We start from the raw sequence: 25,899 nt of genomic DNA, 5'->3' as shown, positions 1-25,899 counted from the left end.
ACTGACAGCTTGAGAACTGAACTATGCATGAATCCACAGGCAAAATTAAAACAGTGTCGACATGTAAGGACGTGGTATAGATCTTCAGGATATTATGTCAGTTGACAAGTTTATGCCTTATGGATTGATCTCATTACGATAATCAGTTCGATCACAACCAGCAGGTTGCGGTATTGTTGTCTGCTGAGCTGGAGTCTAGTGACATACATCATGAACATCGATCTGCACCACTGAGATAACACTGAAATTCGACAACCACAGGTGTACAATTTTCATTTGCAAACAAACAAACAAAAGACAGATGAAAGCGAACACTAACAACAGTGTGATGCAAAATGATTGTCAAAATTAATGGTCAGCAGTGATTTATCAATTTTCTTGAAAACCGTCAAAATCAAGAATGACACCACATGCAAATGTTTCGGGCCGCTGCATTGTGCACGTGCATGCCATGAGTTGTGTTGGGTAATGATAAATATAAACACTGGTGCGTTCATAAGATGTTTGTCTTCGTAACGTTTGTTAAAGCTCATATACTTCCTATCTTAATCGCCACCTTAGGTTCCCATACGTATTAGAAAGAGTATAGAACGCACCAATGATTCGCCAATAAGTCATCGATCCCACAAAGTCAACCAGCTCTACAAAAGGAGGTACACGTACCGAAAACGTGACGCCTTCCACTCCTACTCGGTGCCCAAACCACTGAAATGCGGTGTCTATAAATTCAATGGCGGCGATGAAGACGATCTGGTTGACAACGACGGTGGATGCCAGGGTGATACCATCAACAGCACCGATAGATATTGCTTCCAATACGCTCTGAAATTTGCTGAAAGATATATCAAGACACCCTCCTGAATATGGTATGAAAAGAAAAACGTGTATCTTCCTCCATCGGCGTGTATCGGACATCATTTGTCACATTTCACACACTTCAAATTCTGTCATTAACCGTTTTGAACGCTTTATAACAACCTTGAATACGTACATTTTAAATTATACTAACAGAAAGAAAGAACAAACGACAGTATGAAAACACAAGTGTTCCTGTATGTTTCCAGGGTTCTTCACAAGTTCTGCGATGCAAAGTTTGTGAAGAAGCCTAGGAATATATATACTATATTAGGCATATTTGTGATTTCCTACGTGTGTCAAATCGTTTATGTGGATATGTAATATGTTATGTCTGACACTTGTATATTTAGTCCCTTGTAATTTTACATGGACATGCGGCTTCTGGATCTGCCAAGCTTCAGGATGGTCCAGACTGACTTGTGTAGTCTATTTGTACTTACGCCATTGTAATGTTGTAAGCATCTTCTGGTTTGACCCGTGTCCGTCTTGTCTCCGGCATGGTCAGTTTCGCCATTGCGAGGGCGGCGGGAGCAGACATCACAGACGCCGTGAGTAAATGGTTGGCAGGAGCCTGCAGAGGGATGCTTATGACATGAAACACTGTAAAGAACCACCATCAAGCAGTAAAGAGGTACAGTCAGAGAGGTACCATCTAACGTATGTATATAAATAGAACGACGTCATATTAGTGCATTCGGATGTTTTGTAATGAGAAGGTGTCAGCGAGTTCAAAGACCACTCCCATGACATACAAAACATCCAAATGCACTAGTATCATGTACTATAGTTATTATATACCCTCTTATCTTGCTTTAATATGTTTTAATGAGCTTTGGGGAAAGAAGAACCGGCAGAGGCTCAATACGAAATCTGGGGTACAATGCGGATTTTGATGACCTCATACGCATTGCGCCGCATTATTTCTATCCTGAGTTTACATGGGTTAATAATACATATTGGTAAATACCCACATCATTGGTGTCAAATTTTGAAGGCGTGTCTTTGAATGGCATTGAAAGTAATACACACAAAGGTGAGGGTTTTATTGACATCATCTTCTTTGTTACCCGAACACAACGTTTGGAGTATGTCTTTACTCCTTCCTCAGTGACATGATATTGGTATTTGTTTAAGACCTGCAGTAATTGTGGGATCTATTTCTGAGTAAATATAGGACATCGATTTTGTTATTGCTAGTATTTTCCTTTCAGTGATTTCCGTGACTCAGGTGTCAATATAATTAGATCTCAACAAATATGGCTGAACGGATGATTTAAGGAATGTAGTTTGGTAACTATAGTCTTCAATGTTCGTTTTGCTCATAAAACAAGACGCAAACCGAGTGACACTCTGCATTACATATATGATTAGATATTTTCACCATAGAGACACTGATGAAACAGCAAAGGTTATGAGCAGTGCGATACAACTAAATGTTATTGAAACTCCACTTGCTGCCGTTGGGTTGACACGTCGTACCTCCCAATGAAGATTGGTTGGTTGGATGGTTGGCTGGTTGTTTAACGCCACACTTTATTACAGCAATGTGGCGGCAGTATGTAATAATGGAGTCTGACAATCCAGACAATCCAGCGACCAACAGCATGAGCATCGATCTACAGAATCGGGATACGATGACATGTGTCTACCAAAGCCATCGAGCCTGACCAGTCCATCCTTCGCCTCTTATGACAAGCATATGTCAATGAAGACCTATCTGTCAAGGGTCTCCAATAAATGAAGGAATATACCTTTCATATTGTTAGAACAAAACGACAAAATGGTGTGTCACATTAGGGGTAGACTACATGCCTGTGTCTTGTTACATGAGGTAGACGTGAAGGGGTATCAGATTAGACGGGGTAGAATTGACGTTGGTGTCTATTGACAGGATGGACTAGATTGGGGTGACTTCATGCCTGTAACTATCTTATTCAAATAGATAACAAAAAAATGACAAGAAGAGAAGATATTACTTACTCCAAAGTTCACAAGCATTCCAAAAACGCTTCCGGAAATACTGGAGAATGTTGCAACCATGATGGCATGCATCTCGGATGCAGTCAAAAGTGGCAGAAATGGTTTAATAGCCATTGGAGCCTCGGACTGAAGTCGGAACAACACAAACATCACTTAATGCATCAAAACACAAGTACAAGTTTATATGTACCAACTGTATGGATGTCGTTATGGAACTTTATGGAGAATATTGCACAGGTAAACCCGCTTTGTAAACGGCATTGTAGACTGTGTTAAGCTCGTTTGGAAATACTCACGGGCCCAAGAAACATGTTGAAGGCAGCGTTGACAGATTCAACAGCGCTCGTTCCCATACAGAAGAAGAGGAACTTCCCGAAGTTCTTGACAATAGCCTGGAGTACTCCATAGTGGTATAACATGTTGACAGTGGAGCTCATGAAAATAATCAGTGGCATGGTCTGCAAGGGAAAGTCAAATAACGCCGTCATCGCTGGATTAATACGTACGATTTTAACAATTGGTATATGACAATATATGATAAATGCATTTATCAAAACTGTGTTCCACAGGAGATATCGCTTGTCTAAGATCAGAAGATATTTTCTAGGAGATATAGATTTACTTCATTGGACGCCATGAGCAATTAATTTTTGTACACTGCATGCAAACTGTATTGTATTTCCGTGCACTGGGAAACCGCCCTGTCCAAAGAATGTTATGGTCAGTTGCACAGATTGGGTATAAAATATTGCCCATTTAAAACTGCACATATGTATCGTTCAAGTACTCGTGAGGACAGAAAAAACAAACGCACCACAAATACAAATTGGTGATCTCTGAAGCTGTCCCCAAACACAAACTGAGAACCTTTGTCTGTGTGTCTCATGTATTCTTCAAGCCTCTCCCCCAACCAGTTGAAAACGCTGTATCCAAACCTCGACCGAAGGATGAACAGCGCAAACAGAAACTGTGTTGTAATCCCCCAGAACACTGCATGCCAGTTAACCTGTAGGAAGAAAAGATTCCCGTTTACTAATTTGGATTGCTTTCTAATACTGGTTATATATTTTTCCGCATTCAAAGTGTAATCGAAGGTTATCACTGAGGTGAAAGCATTGATCCCGATCGTGGATATCATTGTGCCCGGGAAAAGTAATTTTGATTGATGCGAGATTCGACCCGCACTACGGTTGCTGGCATGTCAAGGTCAAGGGATCACTTACGTCTGACGTATTACGTAAGGAAAACATTCACTGGTGGTACTAAATGATGTAGTTAAGTCTAAAGTGTGATTTTATTACTTGGGGCTCCTTTTCACCTTAACTCCCATCCTTTAACATTGCACTAAGGTTACCTTACGATTACTTACTTACGATTACTTTAGTGCTTCGTGAAATGGGGCCCAGATCTCCACATCTGGGGTACATTTGGTCTTCAGCAAAACATGCTTATCCTATGAGCCCACTAACATGATCGGGTAGTCAGACTGGATATCATTGTATACCAGATCCGTAGTAAATTGCTCATATTAAATCACAAGCAAATATTCACAGACATCCGGGACCTAAATGGAATATTGTTCAAAGCGGCGTTAAAGAAGAGAAAACAAAATATTATTACCAGGTCTGGCCGTTTAGAGAATATGTAACCGATGACTATGAAGAACACCAGTCCGGCGAGGGACGTGAAGTTCTCGGGGCTTGTTTGTAAAATGGTGAGACACAGGTAGGTGATAATAAACAGGAGTATGGACAGGTAAAGGAACCTGAAACAGTAGCATATACAGACACAAACAGATATGTACTACAGTATCTTATAAAGAAACCCAATATTCCAGCATGTACATAGTGATAAACACAGTATCTCCCCGAAAAAATCAATTGAATGTTTAATGAACATATGCGTAGATATTTATTTAGGCTGGGGTGGGGTAGGAATGACACAGGGACGAATTCTTTTTCAGCAGTTTCTGCAAGAGACGTTTTCTAAAAACAAAAGAAAACAGGAAAAACTGTTGTATGCTGATTTTCATACCCAAACAACATTAACAAAATGATTTCATTTTAGGAAACTTCTATTTTAATCAGTTTAAACGAGAATGAAGATAAGTTCTAACATCAAAACCAGAACTCCAGTAAAACAAAATACAAATATGAACAATGACCTCATTAAAGACAAATCATACCATCTGATTCCCTTTCGAACGATTGGTCTTCTCAGGGTTTGGCATCGGCAGTCTTCCCTGATTTTCTTGAAGATTTTCCCGCTGAAGTTGCTATAGCCAACAAGAAATAAAACAAAACACGTGCCCCATACAAGCCTGACAGAGCCTTCATCCCCAAACGAGTAGTCCACGCAGAAGCCAAGATACACCAGGTAGACAACTAGTATGACAGACCCGACAACACGGCCAATAATGGTCTTGTGTTGATTCAGTTTGCGGAGGATCGCTGTTCTTGTTTGAGCTACTCTTCCTCCACATTTCAAATAATACTCTCGAAACTCCTCCTCATCTTCTCGCTCTTCTTCTCGTTCCTCCTCTTCGACTGACAGGTCTTCTAAATGCGTCAGAAGTCCATTTTCTTCAAAGTCTTCTTTGCCAACCTTAATTAAGAAATGGAAATTGAGATTGCTTAATGCTTCGCTCATGTCGTTGAATTATGTACGTCCTGTTGATCAGAATGGATCTTCATAGAAATATTATTTTAGTAAATTCTCTACATATAAGTCTCAGGACCATCAGGAGAATGATGCTCAAAAGCTTGACTACAGAACAAACAAAACCGTGAAGATGTGGGTTAGAATTGGTCTTCATCAACCGGGCGTGGATTTTCGTAAGAGGATTGCTTGACTTGACTCACATCACCATACCCCATTTGAGCTGACTGGTGCTCATGTTGTTGATCACTGGATTATCTAGTCAAGAATCAACAATTTACAGACCATACGGCTGCAATACTGCTGAGTGTGGCGTTAAACAACATACGAACAAATGAGCATGACGACCAAGCGCAGAACCGGATAGTTTTTTGTGTAACTCAGCAATACACGGCTTGCGCCACGTTGTGTGAGTAATCTAGTCTACATCACAATCCAGTGAGCAACGGCAAGAGCATTGACCTCAGCACCTTAGGTTAAGAAATATGCATCAACTAAGTCATGTCGGTCAGCCCCCTCCTCTCTTTCGAGAAGCACACGTTGTCATAGGCCTGGAAACTTCTCAGGACGCCAACCACACCTACAATTAACGGTTTGGGTCACTGACATGTACTCGCCTGTGTCCTAAGTTTTTCCTTTCCATTAATTGTAAAAATATAATAAGGTTTAAATGTTGGTGTATGTGTTTGTTATATGCATTGAATCTGTAATAAGAGAAACGAGAAGAAGACTGCAAGATGCCAAGTGCATGCATTGAAATAGAACCTGTTAATGTACCCCAGTTATTTCATCTGTCCACCTATCGACAATCTAAGATTAGGCAGTTTTGGATGTACGCATATACAATCAAATGTACTGAGTATTTACAAAAATTTCAAGCGTACTTGCACGCAATTGAAATGATAGGAATTGAGTTTTCATATACATGTTTGCAAAATTTACACACATACTCAGGTTATAATTATCTGTACTTCTTCGGCCAACACACACAATCTGACAATCAGCTTCACCATGTACCATTGGGACCAATGCCCCATTTCAGTGTGATTAAATAACCTTGATCCGACCAACTGAACTTTAACAATGGCAGAAACACCATATTACTTACATCTGACTTTCCAGTTTGTACAAGAGCAAAGGCCCCGCAATTTTCTTTGAGCACATCTTTCTCGGTTGACATGTTCAGTATAGTGGACCCTGTGACAAAACAAAACCATGACATGAACAAAAGGACATACAAAGCAAGTAGGTGATGGGGACGAATTGGGTTCAACATGTTTTTCGAAGTGGTGTGGAATCGAAGGGGCTTGAATGATGACATGGGGACATTTTATGACGTGATGCAGTTACAGCTAATGAGTGAGTGAGTTAATATTTAACGTCACATCGGCAATATTGCAGCCATATCGTGACGAGAACATACATGACAAAAAAAGAATATATATGCATATTATGAACACCCTGTCTACGAAGGACAGTAAAACCACTAGATTATCACAGTTAGTATTAAAACTAGCGTGGAAACTTAAAAAATTATAGTATGACTATTTGGACAGTACAATATAAAAACAGGCCATGGATCGCCAACAACAGAGGGTAGATCACCATACCAGGGACCATGGGGACTTACAGTACCTCTGCTACCTGCATGGTCCCTGGCTGGAGTTACACCATCCCCTCAGCTGTTGGCGACTGTATGCTAGATTAGCCACAAATTAAAATGACACATATTCTACGATTAAAAAAGTGGAAGATTGAATCTGACTTAAATCGTTTTGGGACTTACGTATCCTCTCAGGAGGACAATAATTTTACGGTGCTTCAACCCCTTTCGAGGATACAGCCACTAACGATCTTAGTTGCTAATTCAACTTCCAATCATAAAATACTTATTTATTTACATGTCAGTCAATAAATTCAATTCTTTTAAAAATGCAATAATTAAATGAGAACTTACATTACTAAAAAGGTCCTTCATAGTTCTTGATTTAAAATAATTGTCCCTTGTGATGGAATATTCAACACAGTCAAGCAAGACATGCTTGACCGTGATTATTTCATCACAAGGGACGCAGAACGGAGGATCCTCACCTTTCAAAAGATATTCATGCGTATACCTAGTGTGGCCAATACGACATCGTCGTATAATGACCTCTTCAAATCTGGACCGACATCCCAAGTAGGTGTAACCAACAAATGGTTTTATTGCATGTAATTTATTGATACCTACTTGGGTGTCCCACTTCTTCTGCATGAGATCACGAATGTAAGATCTAATGGTGGCTTTATAATCACTGTAAGGAATAAGAAGTGGTGATACAGATTTGTTGAGCGCTGCTTTAGCAGCAAGGTCAGCCAATGTGTTACCAGAGATTCCAACATGGCTGGGTAACCAACAGAAGGCGATGTCGTATTGGCCAGTTGCAAGATAGTTATAAAGTTCAATAATTTCTATTAAAAGTGGATGTTTACATGCTAGGTTTTTAATAGCCTGAAGGCATGAAAGAGAGTCTGAATAGATTATGTACTGTTTATGTTTAGGATGTCTTTGGATATATTTAAGGGCTGTTAATATGGCGTTAGCTTCAGCTGTAAAAATAGAACTATTGTCTGGTAATCTACAAGATATTGTTCTGGATCCAATGACAGTAGCACAAGCCACTGCGCCACCGTCCTTAGACCCATCTGTAAATAAGGACTTATAACCACAATATTTATGTTTCAACTGATTATATTCTTGTTTGTATTGTAGTTCATTAGTTTCTGATTTTTTAAATGTACTTAATGTTAGGTCAACTTGTGGCCTAACCAATTGCCAAGGAGGAGAAGAAAGAAGACGGGAAGGAGCTATGTTTTCCAGCTCAATGCCGGCCGAAGAAAGAAAGGGTTTAATTCTGTGTCCGAGAGGTGGAACAAGAGAACACTTTTTGTTGTATAAATCCTCGTAGAGAGGATTTAAAACACAGTTATATGCCGGGTTAGATTTGTTAGAGTATAGTTTTGTAGCATATTGTAAAGATAATTTTATACGTCGCTGAGTGAGAGATGGCTCATCTGCCTCGACATAGAGACTGTCAACAGGAGAAGTTCGAAAAGATCCAAGACCTTGATGATGGATAGAATCTAACATTTTGAGACTGCTTTTACAGGCTCCTCCATATACAATGGAACCATAGTCAAGTTTGGAGCGAATGAGTGATCTGTATAAGTGAAGTAGGGTGGTTTGATCGCCTCCCCATTTTGAATTGGAAACAACTTTTAACAAGTCGAGTGCCTTCAAACATTTAACTTTAAGGGATTTAATATGTGGCAAGAACGTCAAGTGGGAGTCAAATATAAGACCCAGAAACTTGGCCTCTTTAACAACTTTAATAGGTGTGCCGTTTAGATACAGTTCAGGGTCTTTATGTGGTTTGTATTTACGGCAGAAATGTATACAGTTAGTTTTTGACTTAGAAACTTTAAAGCCGTTTTCCAAACACCAGTTATTTATCTTGTTCAGACACAACTGCATTTGCCGTTCAATAGTATGCATGTTTTTACCTCGACATGAAATGTTAAATTCATCCACAAAAAGTGATCCATCAATTGAATCGTTTAAAACCTTTGATAAACTGTTTATCTTGATGCTAAAAAGTGTAACAGACAAAATACTGCCTTGTGGTACACCCTGATCCTGACTGTAATGATCAGACAGGGTAGAACCCAGACGGACTTGAAATTGTCTATCATTTAAAAAGTTGGCTATAAATTGAGGCAATCGGCCTCGCAATCCGAAGTCATGTAAATCTTTTAAAATCCCATGTTTCCAAGTGGTGTCATATGCTTTTTCTAGATCAAAAAAGATCGACTCTGCATGCTGTTTATTAATTATGGCATTCTTAACAAAAGGTTCTAAACGCACTAAGTGATCGACTGTACTTCTGTTTTTGCGGAAACCACACTGAATATCTGTTATTAGGTTATTTGTTTCCAAGTACCAGACAAGTCGATTATTTATCATGCGTTCCATGGTCTTGCAAACACAGCTAGTAAGTGAAATTGGCCTATAATTGGAAGGATCCGTATGATCACGTCCAGGTTTAGGAAGGGGAACAACGATAGCATCACGCCACGACGAAGGAAATTGTCCAGATGTCCAAATATTATCAAAAATATGTAACAGCGTCTCGAAGCATGTATCTGGCAAGTGCTTCAGGAGTTGATAATGTATGTTATCAGCTCCTGAAGCAGTATCATGAGCCTGATCAAGAGCAGTATGAAGCTCATGTAACGAAAAAGTTTCATTATAGTCTTCCCCATTATCTGAATTAAAGTTAATAGTTTTCTTTTCTTGCTGTTTTTGATGTGTTTGGAACTTAGGTTCATAATTTGACGAGGAAGAATGTTTTGCCAACGTTTCACCAAGTTTATTAGCAATATCAGTTTCATTAGTTAATAACTGGTTTCCATCTTTAAGGTGGTGAATACTAGATTTGGAGCCCTTACCTTTGATTTTTTTGATCATATTCCAGACTTTAGATATTGGTGTACGTGAATTAATGTTTGATACATATCGTTGCCAAGATTGGCGTTTGCTTTGTTTAAAAGTACGCCGTGCTTTAGCGTTTACAATCTTAAATTTATTCAAATTATGCACCATGGGGTGTCGACGGAAATAGTGTTCTGCCTTTTTCCGTTCCTTTCTAGCTTGTTTACATTGATCATTGAACCATGGTTTGCGAATATGTGGAACTGCAGAGGACTTTGGTATACACTCATGAGCAATAACATTCATTTCATCACAAAAACGTTGAATAGCATCAGGAACATTATCAAAAAGTTCAGGTTTAAGCCTGTCAACACACAGAGTTTCATATAAACGCCAGTTAGCCTTTTTGAAGTTCCATCTTGATGATGGAGGAACATCAGATGGATTCACAGGTTTTAGTAATGTTGGGAAATGGTCCCTCCCACAGAGGTCATCATGAACTGACCATTCAAATTCATTTAGAAGGCTTGAATCACAAACTGATAAATCAAGGGCTGAATATGTTCCTGTGCCAGGATGTAGATATGTGTTCGACCCATCATTGAAAATACATAAATCATTTTCCGAACAGAACTCCTCTAGTATTTTACCTTTAGCATTTGTAGTTGTACCACCCCAGAGTGGGTTGTGGCCATTTACGTCTCCCATAATAACACAGGGTTTCGGGAGGTGGTTATACAAATTTTGAAGTTCGGTCTTCTGAAGTGTTGAAGACGGTGAGATATATAAAGAGCATAGTGTGAGTGCAACGTGTAAAGTAAGTCTCACGGCAACAGCTTGGAGACCAGTATTAAGAATAATAGGGCTCTGAATAATATTCTGGTTTATAAGGATAGAAGCTCCTCCAGTGGCCCTCTCACCCGGGGGTGAAAAAGAATGGTAAGCATTGAAATGGCGTAGGTCAAAAGTATCCGTCTGCTTTAAATATGTCTCCTGCAGACAGACTGCTGATGGAATAAAGTCCTGGATGAATAGCTGTAAATCATTGAAATTATTTTTTAGCCCTCTGCAGTTCCACTGTATGATGTTATAAGAAGAAACTATCTTTTGGGGGGATTTATTGGGGATCTACCCCGCACCTTTTTGGAGGGCGACAGGCTATGTGCCCTGGGATGGAAGTTTTCTGACACTTCCATGGCCTCAAGCGATCCGTATTTATTAAATAATTTTACAGGCTTTTCTGAACCCTTCTGGGGTCTGCCACTCTTTTTTGAAGATTCTGTTCTTGAGCCAGTTTTACTTTGAACAATATTCTTCGAGCTTGTTTTTGATCGTGATTTGTGAGTTGGCTGAGACAAAGATTGTTCTCCAGATACAGATGAAATCTGACTACAGGACTGTGACCCGGCTTTAGATACCACCTGAGTGTTGACAGAAGATGTCAAGGTTTGCGTAGACTGTTCGGGTGCAACGAACTGAGCATTATTTGTTTTAACCCACGTCAAATCTGTCTGGCAATGTATCGACGAGGTAGTTACTTTTGAGGTATATTCAGGAGTTCTTACAACTGATGCAAATGATTCAGTATGTGCTGCAGATTCCACAAGTTTCTTTGCGTCAGAAAAGCTGACGTTCTGGGTGAATTTAATTCTATTGATTTCCATTTGTTTTTTCCAGACTGGACACTCTTTGGCGAAAGACGAATGATTTCCCGAACAATTTGTACACTTTTTATGGTCACTGTTACAGTCTTCTGTGACATGAGTATTCTCACTACAGTGGGCGCATGTAATGGGCTTGGTACAAGTGTTAACACCGTGCCCATACCTTTGACATCTAAAACATCTCAAAGGATTTGGGATGTACACGTCAACTGAAAGACTACAATAACCTGCTTTAACAGACTTCGGAGGATTTGGCGATGAGAAGGAGAACAGATAAGTATTTGTTTGGACCGTTTCATTGTTTCTGCGGATCGTGAATCTTTTAACATAAATCACTCCCTGATCTTTCATCTCAGAAGCAATATGTAACTCTGACATATCAGCAAACAATCCATCTCTGTCTCTGATTATGCCTTTACTGGTATTCAGAGTCCTGTGGGCAGTGATAGAGACGGGAATTCCAACAAATACTTCTGTTGACATGAGGCTCTTTGCTTGCTGTTTTCTGTTGCATTCAACCAGCAGAGAGCCTGAACGCAAGCGTCTAACGTTTTTAACCTCACCTGCAATGCCATGTATACCCTTGGAAATGGCGAAAGGGTTAAGTTTCATTGGTGTCTTGTCTACAGTTTCTAGAACTAAAAATCGTGGCCAATAGTCGATTGAGTTGGAAGGTCGTTGGTCGTCATCATCGTTGTCAAGTTGACGTTTATTGCGTTTTGGGGGGGTTTGGTATTCTATAGGTAGTATATATGTTTCATCATCCGAGCTCCCCACCCACCACGGAGTATCACAAAGGACAATGCTAAACACAAGCGGGTCTCCAACTTGCAGCACCAAGGATACTCAGATGATATACTCCAGCAGAAAAACCAAAAGATTAATTCTTCCACCAGATTGGCCCATGAGCTACCGCCTTCTGGGCATATGACTCTAGGCAGTTCAATCAATAAATAGTGTATATATTTGACATAGAAACGGCCAATACCCAATAATAGTTAAATGTGCAAAATACAGTCACCATGCACAGGGCTTGGCGTGACCAGCCGATTGATAGAATCGGGCCGATTCTACCACCCGTCTAGGTAAAGTAAGGGCCGAAGTGGTGTGTTGAGCAATAGGAGCGCGGTTCCAGGCTCCTGCTGCCCTCAACCACCAGACTACCGTCCTCCACCGACACGGGACGCAACCCACGGCAAACGGGTTGGTGGACCAAATATCCCCCCGGGTCCACAACGGGGGTGTCGGCGAGCTCTTGGCCTTACCCAGCACCCACCACGAGGAGGTGGCTCGCCAAGGGTGCCAGTTACAGCTAAACGTGCCTTATCCCCCAGAGTGATTTAGTCTCAAACATGCAACAAAAACAGCCAAATCATTAAGTAATTGAGTCAAAGCAAATGGAATTAATGATATCTATAGAAACCAAGAGAAACCGCTCATAGGCGGCTTAAAGGATGAGGTGGTCAGGATCGGTGATTTTGCCATACATCTCCAGGTGCCGCCGAAAAGGAAAGGCTGTTCCAACATCTGGAAGACGGAGGAAGGCCAGTGACGGGGATGAAAGAGGTGCAGATCGTTTGGTAAGACACACTCCCATGAACCATAACAAAGAACTGTCCATGGAGACTTGCAGTTCGACTCTCTATTAGAACAATGCCAAGGGCTGCTGATCTGATGGGCCGTCGATCAGATCAGATGTCCTTCTCAAGATAGGCACAGACAGGAAGGTTTGGCATTGTGCCGGTTCCGAGAAAACAATAACTTGTGCATGGTTCGTGGGTTTTCTACACGTTACCGATCACCTCTGTAGCGTACAGGGACGTGGTACTTTTCTGCCGAGGTTGGGTTCGTTTGGATCCCATTGCGGTATCTGAGACAGTCAACAGTCAGCGTTATCGAGATGTAGTACTGGACAACACCGTTGTGTCCTATAACCAGTGAGAGTAATCCCTTTGCCTGTCGTCCGATACTCATCAATGAATCAGTGCCAGCTCTTGCCCTTACGGTTCTCGGGTTGTCATTTGCAAAACGCCTTCGAAATATCATTATGTCCGAAAGTCCCAATCTGAACCCAAAATAACAGATCTGGACTAATCTTCAGCAAATGACGCAGGAAAAAACAGAATGCTTCATACACTTTCCAAACCATATTCACCAGCATGTATTAACCTTTCTTTACTTTAGTTATCCTATTGTCAAAAAACGTGGAATGCACGTATGTTGATTAATGCACGTGTGTCTTTGTTGAATTCATTGGTCTGATGAAAGTCGCCCTCTTATACACATCCTCATACACATAGGGTATCGAATCAGATCAGCAGGCGATGATCCAAGTAGCTTACCCCTTTGATGGTAGCTCAGTGTTTGGTTGCGTATCGTGTGGTTTCAATTGGACACGGTACCTGAGACACCCAACGGTCAGTATGTAGTACTGGATGCCACCGTCGTGTTATGCAATCACTGATGGTCATCCCCATGCCCATCGTCCGATATTCATGGATGACGACGATAGACTTTACCTTTCTCCTTTCACCGCCCATTTGTTGAACAACAGCAACGAAAGTTAAAACGCCTTCAATGAACCCCATCCAACAACACTATTTGGGACACCAAGTTCGAGCTAGGGAGAATGTTCAACTTCTTCAGGAATTGGCACAGGCTCTTCATGGGGAATGTCAGATGAAACATTTACAGTGAGAACAATAACTATTTGGGAATCATGATTCACAAGCATGTACAGAATATATACGTACATATAAGACAAAAGGTGATTTCTACTTGATATATGTTGTATGTGGCGTGGACTCGTGTAGATCCCGTTAGAACTGATCTTCAGTAACCCATGCTTGACGTAACAGGCGACCAACGGGATCGGGTGGTCAGGCTCGCTGACTTGGTTGACACATGTCATCGTATACCAGTTGCACAGATCTATTCTACTTGATCACTGGATTGTGTGGTCCAGACTCCATTATTTACAGACCACCGCCATATAGCTGGAATATTGTGCGGCCTAAAACCAAACTCACACACTCACGCACATACTCACTCTGTGTGGTGTTCCTAATTTATCAACATTTTTACCAATACCTACATCTAAATACCATAAATGTCTACGACATGATATGTACGTCACTATGTATGCAAGTTTGTTTGTTTTTTAATTTACAGTGTCACAGTAAAGTTGAATGTATGGAAATACATGTTTCCTAGAGCATAATTATTCCTACTTATCTAACCCAATCACTGAAAAAGGATAGCAATTTCAACTGTGTCTTCTAGTACAGAAAAATATGGTAATTTGTAATTCAAACAGTTCTTGCTAACAAACTTATGTTAACTAAATATCTATCGATTAGCGGTAAACATCGGAGCTGTAACTTTGAGAAAAACTGTCCCAAAGAAATGATTAACAATAATATCACTGGTGAATAGTGGCATGTATATGCCTGGGTTATTGAAAACAACAGACTTTGAAACGTCTGTCATCTGTTTATAAAATTATTGATCTATACAACTCTTACCGACTAAGTACACTATGAAAATGATCGAATTTATGTGAATTTATCATGAAGTCACTATAAGAACAACTGTTTGTAAATCATTAGTCGCCATTACCAAAGTTTAATTGTAAGTGAGAGCTGATATTTCAATTTCATCACAAGGACAACACGTCAACAATAACGTGACGAGAAATTTAATATTGGGTTTGGTGGACAGTATTATAACTATAAGATCACAAAGAAACATTACTAATCAACACGACGATGTAGAAATGGAGTCTGGGGCCAGTTGTTGCAGGAAGATGGCCATACTAGGGGCCATGATGACTTTGGCTACCTGCATGAACCCTAACTGGATTTACACCATGCCTTCAGCCGCTGGCGACATTTGAGGAGTTAAGCCACAAATTCAAATAACAATCAAGTCTAGCATGCATGCAAATACTACGAATACTGTGGGATTTACACATACTTTCTTACGAGGACAATTAACCACTATGTAATGGGAGACACAAATATTTGATCGGATAGAATTTCAGATTTTAATCACGTCAAACATAACAACGTTGATGCATTGTCTTCAGTTTAAGTCACTAAGGTCACTATCGAGTATGTCCCTGCAACTGTCTGGCATACATCCAGTCAAGTTAAGTCATTTAGATTTTCTCAAAGACCGATGCGATCCCTGGTTAGCCTAATTATGGCTTGTATGTAGCCTGTAATCTAATTATACTTCTGTTGGGTATTACCCAAACCCTATTTAATCAAAACAGTTTCTAGGCCCCTGAAGGTCCACAGTAGAACAGCAACCAATGCTTGCCATAAAAGGCGACTATGCTTGTCGTAAGACGCTACTGACGGGATCGAGTGGTCAGACTCGCTGATTTGGTTGATACATGTCATCGGGTCCCATTTGAGCAGATCGATGCTCCTGCTGTTGATCACTGGATTGTCTGGTCCAGACTCGATTATTTACAGACCGCCGCCACATATGGCTGGAACATTTCTGAGTGTGGCGTAAAACTAAACTCACTCACTGACTATAGTGAGTAAGTGCGGACTTGTTATACAGTGGACTCCCTCAAAACCGACGTGCTCGGGACCGGTATAAAATGTCGGTTTACAGAGATGCCGGATTTCAGGGTGATTTTTAGAAACTCATAAAAACACTTAACATGTGATTTCACCAATCTATGACTCCACGGTATGATGAGCATTTAAGAAGTTGGTGAGTAACTAGCAAGTAATTAACATTTACTGCTATTACGCCACTTCTCGGAAGCGGCACAATGCCCAAATCAAATTTATGTAAAGAGATATGCGCAGTATCAATGAAAGATACAAATCCATTACGGCAAATACACATCATGTACATTCAGGGATAGTGAGTGAGTGAGTGAGTTTAGTTTTACGTCTCACTCAGCAATATTACAGCTATATGGCGGCGGTCTGTAAATAATCGAGTCTGGGCCAGACAATCCAGTGATCATTACATTTGGGAACCGATGACATGTATCAACCAAATCAGCAAGCCTGACCACCCGATCCCATTAGTCGCCTCTTACGACAAACATAGTCACCTTTTATGGCAAGCATGGGTTGCTGAAGGCCTATTCTACTCCGGGACCTTCACGGGTCTTACAGGGATATTATAACGCACTGTTATGAGCTTTAACTCGACTCAGGAACAATCGCATGCCCTCACAGCAAGTATATAACTAAATTAATATTAAATGTTATTATTGAATATTCTATACGTTCGTGTTCCAGCATCTCAATGTAGAAATAAAACAATGATATAATGTAAACTGCTATAACAATTCCATTCGCAGAGAACTCTCACCTGTCGTTGTTGGAGCCATAGGTGTTCTTCAGTCATAAAACACTCCCAACCCATGAAGATGAACGCGAAGAACGCCATTACATGGAGGCCCCATGGCGCTCTGTGGCTCGGAAAAATAACTGTCATTTTACGCTTATATTTATAGATCATGAAAATATAATTTAATTCGCGTCATGGTGTTCAAAAATTCATTTCTTTCTGTTTGTGACAGTTGACGTTGTTGTTTTACATGGTTTGACAGAATTAATTTATTTTAAATGTATTTATTCGCAAATTAAATAGGAATAATTCAAAAACTGCATGGTTGAGGTTCGTGTCTGATCTTTAAGTATTCTGACATTTCACACGCTCACATTTTGAATTATTGAAAATGTATTTTTAATGCTTAACATATGTTCATTTATATGCTGTATTTAGGAAATTCGTTGTCATTTATATTTTAAGATGTGACATGTTAAAACCACCACTCGTTTGAAACTTGAAGGCTTGGAGTGAGCGAGTTTAGTTTTACGCCGCGCTCAACAATACCCCTGCTAAATGGAGATACTGGTCCCCTTTGGGCATTGTGACAGTTCTGTCTGACGGTATCGTGTGGTGACGGTAACGTGTGATGACGGTATCGTGTGGTGACGGTAACGTGTGGTGACGGTATCGTGTGGTGACGGTAACGTGTGATGACGGTAACGTGTGATGACGGTATCGTTTGGTGAAAACCACGCGTTCTTGCACCGTGGGTCTGGGAGGCTTCCATTTCGATGGTTTCGATCGCTCTTTCACTTTGTCATAAAGTTAATCGAGCCAGTCTTTTAGTGTTTTTGCTGTAGAATGTATGTTTGACAATCCGTTTTGTACCTGTGTCAGTTAGTTCTTTCACTCTGCATGAAGAACATACAGACCATATTTGGATAAAATGGTGAAAAGCACTGCATGCCTTTTTACCAAGTGAAACTAAAACCATTGTTGTAAAGATGAGTGCAGCCGAATCTGGATTTCAATTCCAAAGAGGTAACGTTTCTTTAGCCCCTCAGTTTATACTAGCATGCATTTCCACACGGCACATGGGCACATTCAAAGATGAGTGTGGAGTCGATTTTATTCTAAACTCCCTTTGGAGTGGAAAGTCAATGCTGACTCTGAGATTCCAGGCTGGCAATCACATTGTAAGTACAATTGTACAAGTACAAGTATACACCTGGGACTAAAGTATAAATTAAAACGATGAAACACCTGACTAGCGAGTGTAGTGTTTACAGCACATCAGCGGTATCTCCATGGTGACGAGACCATTTTTCTTGATAAATGGTGTCGCAAAGGACAGTAGGTCACTTGCGTTCCAAGTTCCAATGCTGACCGTTTCCATGCCGAAACATTCTAATCAATACGTACATTAATATTACATTTAATGCCATGAATTAAGCAGGAGTTAGTTTGTTACAATTTGTATTGTCCATGGAAACAATGACTACTTTTTGTATATTTGCTACATTCCAGAATTGTAGAATGGAATGAATTGAAAGTCTTAGAATGTTGAGATCAACGTCAATTCCTTGCACACAGTTGCTTCCCTTGGGCGTTGTTCCATCCAGTGGGTTTTGAATCCTGTATTTACCTTGTCAAAACTCCTATCACAAAGCCGAAGATTTATAAAGTGCTCTAAATTAGTAAGTAAGTGAGAGAGGGGGTTTGTTTTACGCTGCTTTTAGCGATATTCAAGTAATATCACGGCGGGGTACACCGGAAATGGGTTTCACACTTCCAACCATGTGGGGAATGGAACCCAGGTCTTCGGTGTGAGGGACCACTAGGTCTAACCACACTAACCCACCGTCGTGCGCTCTGTGTGAATGCAGATAGCAATTATATTGTGTAATTAGCAGGAATGAATAAGTTTCCTTCTTTCTCGTTTGTTAGACTCAAGGCGACTAACACAAAGTCATATCATTGTATCTCACTTGCATAATCCCACTGATCATCTCGCTGCTGATTACTGGATATTTTGGTCCAGACTCCATTATTAAGACACTGCTGCCACGAAGCTGGAATATTGGTGAGTGCGGCGGAAAACAAGATACTGAACTATGTTGTTTTACCCACTCAACTGCCCAAAGGTGACAATGCCCAATGTTCCAGCTCTCTGTAGACAGACAGGTGAATGATATCACGAGAGAGTGAGTGGATGAGTGTAGGTTTACGCCGCAACACTCCAGATATATGGCGGCGGACTGAAAATAATCGGAATTGGACCAGGGATCAACAGCATGAACGTTAGTCTATACAACTGTGATAAGATGAGATGTGTCATTTAAGTCAGTGAACCTGACCACTCGATCCCGTCAGTGAAGTCTTGCGACAAGCATGAGTGGTTGAAGATTAATACGACGACGATGCTGCTGCTGCTGCTGCCGCTGCCGATGATGATGATGATTATTATTATTACTTTTATTTGCTGCTTGAATATACACATTAGGGACTGTTGTGACACATGCACGCACCTTACATTCCTTTCTATCCATCAAACTCTCAATTCCAACCCGGATTTTCACGCCGTATTGGCAGCCATCAAACACCGAGATTAATATCCGGTCCATTTGGCCTTGGCAACGAGTGCAGGCGGACCTGTATTGTTATCTGTGAAAGGGAAGATTTACGACGCTCCTATGAATATTCCAGCAAGAATCACGGCAGAGGTCAACAGTAATGGACTTCACACATTGTACTCATGCGAGGAAATCGAACCACTAGGCCCGTACGCGTGTTGTTTTCTGAATTACTCTAAGGTCCTGGGAGTACGTACATGGATACACCCCAGCAGTCATATCCACTTATATCAGGCATATCCAATGCATATCCAATCACTGATGTCACAATAACGGATAAATATATAGTTGCTTACATAACATACGTTTTCTTTTGTTTTAGTGCCTAGTTCAAATACCGAATGTATGGAAAATTTCGGTCTAGCCCCAAGCTGACCTCGTTTCACACAGCAAACAGGTAGGCCATAAACGTGAAACGTTAAACTTCTTAGGTAATATCAGTTTAACCTGAGGCATATTTATCCCCAGGAAGCTGAGAATGGAATTCGAGTTCACTCTCTTAACCACGAGAAGGCATGCTTGGATTGATTTTGGCTCACTGTTTATATACACATAATATGTTTTACTATTGATTGTAGAACAAACTGAGGAGAATCGACAGTAGATCACCGTGCTGATAAAGATTCTTAGTGAGGCTAACAGTTATATCCAACAGGTTTTGAAGATACTATATTCCGAGACGAAAATCTGAGGAAGATATTGACCAGACGCATGACCTTCTGCAAATATGATACTGGCATTTATCATGATGTATTTCTGTAGCGCACTTGTACTGTACAAGGTTAAACACATTATTTTTACAAAACAAGTAGATGGATAGTTTGGAAGACTTGAGGATAGAGACATGTCTTTAAGAGTAATGGGGCGGTAATAGTTTAGTGGTTAAAGCGTTCGCTCATCACACCGAAGACCGAGGTTCGATACCCACATGGTACAATGTGTGAGTCCTCCATGATAATACCGGAATGTTGCTAAAAAAAAAAACATAAAAAGTCTGTTGTATTAGATATAAAACATCATTGTCATCATCACAGACAGGTCAAGTGCATGTAAATGAGTAATATTGTTCACTCACATCTTGAATATTGAGGCGTGCTGGAGAGGTTTTAGTTCTGAGAAGTTTAGATAGCAGAGATGCTGAGATATTGAAGCAGATTGCATTATAGTAATGATGCTCTGGTGTAATAAAACTTTGCAACAAGAGTTTGTTTGTGTTTTGAGAAGGTAATGTATTGTGATCGATGTTGTGCATTTGGAAAAAAAATTGATCACGATTGATCAACGCGTTCCTTCATGGACGTGGCTGTCCGAAAGTGAGTCCACGGCTTCTGGCAGTGAGTAATGATGAGACTTTCTGCAGCTGCTGATGTTATTCCAGAGTACAAAATTATGTTTTGCTGACATTTATTCAGAGACTGTTAAATGTCAACCGTGTTCCGATCTGAGCTTGGCAGGTTTCGATTGGGTGGACACCTCTGTGTGCCTAAGATGGTTCAGTGGCTACACACAGCTGGTTATCGTCAGCAGAGTGGTGGAAACGAAGACAATGGCTCTTCACAATGTCTCCAATTGGCAGGACGTAGATGCTAAAAAAGAGAGGCACCAGTACTGAACCTTGACGCACTCCAACTGTGAGAGAAGTTGACGTTGAGTTCACCGACCCCGATGTAGTACACTTAATCCATGCAAGAGCAGTGCCGGAGATTCCAATCTCTTGAACAAAACAACATTGTCGATTGTATCAAGGGTCACGGATTGATCCAGACGAATAAACAGTGTAATTGTTTCTGATCCATAGATTTCATAATGTCATTGTCAACTGTGACAGGTGTTTTCCCGGTACTCTGGCGACGGATATATGCAGACTGAAAATGTTTGAGTAGATCACTTTGAATTGAGATGACAGCGGAGACACCGATATACAATAATTTCTAATGTCTAAAATAAAGGACAGTTTTGACACTGAACTGTAGTTTCTTAAAGTTCATCCCGATCGAGGCTTGACATTTTTTTCGCAATGCAGTCACTGCAGCCACTTTTGAAGTTTCAGGGACAAGACCATACTTATGTGATGTGTTCAAGAGCGGAACCGCAACATTGTCTATAGTGGCTTTCAACAGACATTTGAGGATGATTGTGTGGGTTTTTATCATTTCAGAATCACATCTTTAGTTCCTTCGTTTTGGACATTGTGATGTATTTGGGTGGATTTCTAATACATTAACTTCAGTGAAAGTCCTCTGTAAAAGACATTTTTTGTCAGAACCATCTCTAATGTTATCAGTTTTAAATGAATTGAAGCGAGTTAAATAAGTACGTGTTACGAGGGTTCTGTTATGCATGTATTTTTGCAATGTTGTAATCGAGGGGGATGAGGGTTGGATTCCACCTTTTGTCAGACAATGGAAAGGTGTATCAAGTCACGACTGAAAAATATAACAAGTCATATAAATAAGAACGTTTCCATTTGGGTAGGAAGATGTATAAACAGGAATCCAAGGATACGAAAGAAGTTCATACTGGTTTAGGTTATCTGTTATACATTCCAAATATAATATTGCAAATCGTGTGTATGCGATTTTGTACAAAATGTCTGCACGAAACACTTTGTTGTAAATTTGAATTCTAAGTCAAATAAGGTAGAGGACAAAGTAGTCTTAACAACCTTAGAGTTTATAAGTTTAAAAAAGCCCCCCAAAACAACAAGATTATAGAACGGAAAACTGTTTTATGGAATCTGCCAGTAGGTTACAGGTGTGCGCTTGCCAAACTGAGGTGTGGTTTGGCCCCAAGAAAAGTTCAAACAGGTAGATATGAAGGAATCCTTGTACAAAACAGAAATTGCACTTTTGTAAAGAGTAAAAGAGTGAGTGAGTGAGTTAAAATTTTACGTCACATCGGCAATATCTCAGCCATATCGTGACGAGAACATTTAATACTGAAATGAAATATATGTCTATTATAAAACCTGTCAACGAAGGACAGTAAAACAACTAGAATATCACAGATGAAAATATAAAATTAGTAACTTTACCTAAAACAATTTATCTATAGAGGACAATACAAGATAAAAATGGGCTATAGATTGCTAACAACTGAAAGAAGATCACCATACTAGGGACCATGGGGACTTACATTACCTTTGGTACCTGCATGGACCCTAGCTGGATTTACATCATCCCCTCAGCCATCAGCAATTTGGGAACATCTAGCCATGCAAATAAAAAGACACTTATGCTACGATTAAAAACGTGGAAAGTTTCAATTTACGTTGAATGTCTGTGTACCCTCTCAGGGGGACAATAGTTTTACAGTACTTCAACCCCCTTTGAGAATACAGCCACTAACAAGCACAGTTACCAATTTAAACTTCCAATAATAAAATATTTATCTATTTACAATTCTGTCAATAAATCTAATTCTTTTAAAAATGCAATGATTAAATGAGAGCTTGTGTTATTAAAAAGATCCTTCAGAGTTCGTGAATTAAAATACTGATCCCTTGTGATGGAATACTCTACACAGTCAAGCAGGATATGCTTGACTGTGATTCTTCCATCACAAGGGATACAAAACAGAGGATCATCACCTTTAAGCAAATATTTATGTGTATATCTTGTGTGGCCAATACGACATCGTCGCATGATGACCTCCTCAAATCTGGACTGACAACCCAAGTAGGTGTAGCCAATATACGGTTTTATTTCATGTAATTTATTGATACCTACTTGAGTGTCCCACTTCTTCTGCATCAGATCACGGGTATACGTTCTAATGCAAGCTTTGTAATCTGAATATGGAAGAAAAAGTGGTGTCACAGATTTGTTGAGTGCTGCCTTGGCAGCAAGATCAGCCATCACATTCCCAGAAATACCTACGTGACTGGGTAACCAACAAAAGACGATGTCGTATTGGCCAGTAGCAAGAGTATTATACAGTTCAATAATTTCAATTAAAAGTGGATGTTTACAAGAAATATTTTTAATAGCCTGATGGCAAGAAAGAGAGTCTGAATAGATTATGTACTGTTTATGTTTAGGATGTCTTTGGATATATTTAAGGGCTGTTAATATGGCGTTAGCTTCAGCTGTAAAAATAGAACTATTATCTGGTAATCTAGAAGATACTGTTCTGGATCCAATGATAGTAGCGCAAGCAACTGCACCACCGTCCTTGGACCCATCTGTAAATAAGGATCGATTCCATCAATTGAATCGTTTAAAACTTTTGATAAACTATTTATCTTTATGCTAAAAAGTGTGACAGACAAAATACTGCCTTGTGGAACACCCTGATCCTGATTGTAATGATCAGACAGGGTAGAACCCACACGGACCTGGAATTGTCTGTCATTTAAAAAGTTGGCAATAAATTGAGGCAAACGACCTCGCAAACCAAAGTCATGTAAATCCCTCAAAATACCATGTTTCCAGGTTGTGTTATATGCTTTTTCAAGATCAAAAAAGATAGACACGGCGTGTTGTTTATTAATTAGTGCGTTTTTCACAAATGATTCTAAACGCACTAACTGATCGACTGTACTTCTGTTTTTACGGAAACCACATTGTATATCTGTGATAAGGTTATTTGTTTCCAAGTACCAAACTAGAAGATTATTTATCATGCGTTCCATGGTCTTGCAAACACAGCTAGTCATACGGATCCGTATGATCACGTCCAGGTTTAGGTATTGGTACTACTATGGCGTCACGCCATGACGGAGGAAATTTACCCGATGTCCAAATATCATCAAACATATTGAGAAGAGTTTCTAGGCAGGATTCCGGTAAGTGCTTCAGGAGTTGATAATGTATGTTATCAGCTCCAGTAGCAGTGTCATGAGCTTGATCAAGAGCAGTATGCAGTTCATGAATAGAAAAAGTTTCATTATAATCTTCCCCATTATCAGAATTCAAATTAATAGTTTTCTTTTCTTCTTGTTTTTGATATTGCTGGAATTTTGGTACATAATTAGAAGAGGAAGAATGTTTAGCAAGGGTTTCACCCAGTTTATTTGCAATATCTGATTTATCAGTAAGCAATTGACCTCCATGTTTAAGATGATGGACAGTAGATTTAGTACCTTTACCTTTGATTTTCTGGACCATGTTCCATACCTTGGACATAGGTGTCCGAGAATTTATTTTAGATACATAATTTTGCCAAGATTGGCGTTTGTTCTGTTTAAAAGTACGCCGTGCTTTAGCATTTAAAATTTAGAATTTATTTAAATTATGCACCATGGGATGGCGACGGAAATAATGTTCTGCCTTTTTCCTTGCCTTCCTAGCTTGTTTGCACTCATCGTTGAACCATGGTTTTCTTATGTGTGGAACTGCAGAGGAATTTGGTATACACTCATCAGCTATGGAGTTCAGGTGATCGGAAAAGCATTTGATAGCATCAGGAACGTCAATAAAACGTTCAGGTTTAAGTTTTTCAGAACACAGGGTTTCATATAAAGCCCAGTTAGCCTTTTTAAAATTCCGCCTTGATGATGGAGGAACATCAGATGCAGTTACAGATTTTAGTATAGTAGGAAAATGGTCACTTCCACAGAGGTCATCGTGGACTGACCATTCGAATTCATTTAGTAGTTCTGAATTTGTAAGTGACAAATCAAGAGCAGAATAGGTCCCTGTCCCAGGGTGCAAGTATGTGTTGGAACCATCATTATAAATACATAAATCATTGTCAGAACAAAAGTCCTCCAACAACTTACCTTTAGTGTTTGTAGTTACACTACCCCAGAGTGGGTTGTGTCCATTTAAATCTCCCATTATAATACAGGGCTTCGGGAGTTGGTCATATAGAGCTTGAAGATCAGTTTTCGCAAACGTTGAAGACGGCGAAATATAGAGAGAGCATAGCGTAAACGCTACATGTAAAGTAATTCTCACTGCAACAGCCTGCATATTAGTAATAAGTGGAACAGGGCTTTGAATAACGTTTTGTTTGATTAGAATGGATGATCCGCCAGTGGCTCTATCACCCGGAGGTGAATAACAATGATATGCATTAAAATGACGAAGGTCAAATGTATCTGTTTGTTTTAAATATGTCTCTTGGAGACATAACGCTGAAGGTGTAAAGTCTTGGACTATTAGCTGTAATGTATGCAGATTAGTCCTCAATCCTCTGCAGTTCCACTGTACAATATTATTGGAATAAACTATCTTTTGGGGGGATTTATTGGGGATCTACCCCTTGCCTTTCTAGAGGGCGACAAGCTATGTGCCCTGTGGGTGATATTTTCGGACACATCCATGTCCTCCAACGATCCAAATTTGTTAAACAGCTGGATTTTGTTTGTTGAACCTTTCGA

At 40.0% G+C, this 25,899-nt stretch overlaps 1 protein-coding gene across 2 annotated transcripts in view; it reads right to left on the bottom strand.

Annotated features, from left to right (window-relative positions):
- The window catches only part of LOC137256556 (solute carrier family 28 member 3-like), a 29,045-nt gene extending 3,553 nt beyond the window's left edge, over positions 1 to 25,492 (bottom strand). The window contains exons 1-9 of one of the 2 annotated variants that reach the window (XM_067794415.1): positions 25,297 to 25,492; positions 6,605 to 6,693; positions 5,024 to 5,442; positions 4,459 to 4,603; positions 3,653 to 3,844; positions 3,135 to 3,296; positions 2,839 to 2,964; positions 1,299 to 1,429; positions 664 to 832 (exon numbers count right to left, since the gene is read on the bottom strand). In XM_067794415.1, the coding sequence (XP_067650516.1) occupies positions 664 to 832; positions 1,299 to 1,429; positions 2,839 to 2,964; positions 3,135 to 3,296; positions 3,653 to 3,844; positions 4,459 to 4,603; positions 5,024 to 5,442; positions 6,605 to 6,693; positions 25,297 to 25,489 (1,626 nt within the window). In that variant the 5' untranslated portion in view covers positions 25,490 to 25,492. Of the gene's footprint in view, positions 1 to 663; positions 833 to 1,298; positions 1,430 to 2,838; positions 2,965 to 3,134; positions 3,297 to 3,652; positions 3,845 to 4,458; positions 4,604 to 5,023; positions 5,443 to 6,604; positions 6,694 to 16,977; positions 17,094 to 25,296 lie in introns of those variants that run through there. The other variant, XM_067794416.1, reaches the window with a different exon arrangement.
- Between the last annotated feature and the right edge of the window lie 407 nt (positions 25,493 to 25,899).

This window comes from Haliotis asinina, chromosome 11 (genome assembly GCF_037392515.1).
Source record: "Haliotis asinina isolate JCU_RB_2024 chromosome 11, JCU_Hal_asi_v2, whole genome shotgun sequence".
NCBI lineage: Eukaryota > Metazoa > Mollusca > Gastropoda > Lepetellida > Haliotidae > Haliotis > Haliotis asinina.
This window is presented reverse-complemented; position numbering and strand designations above follow the sequence as displayed.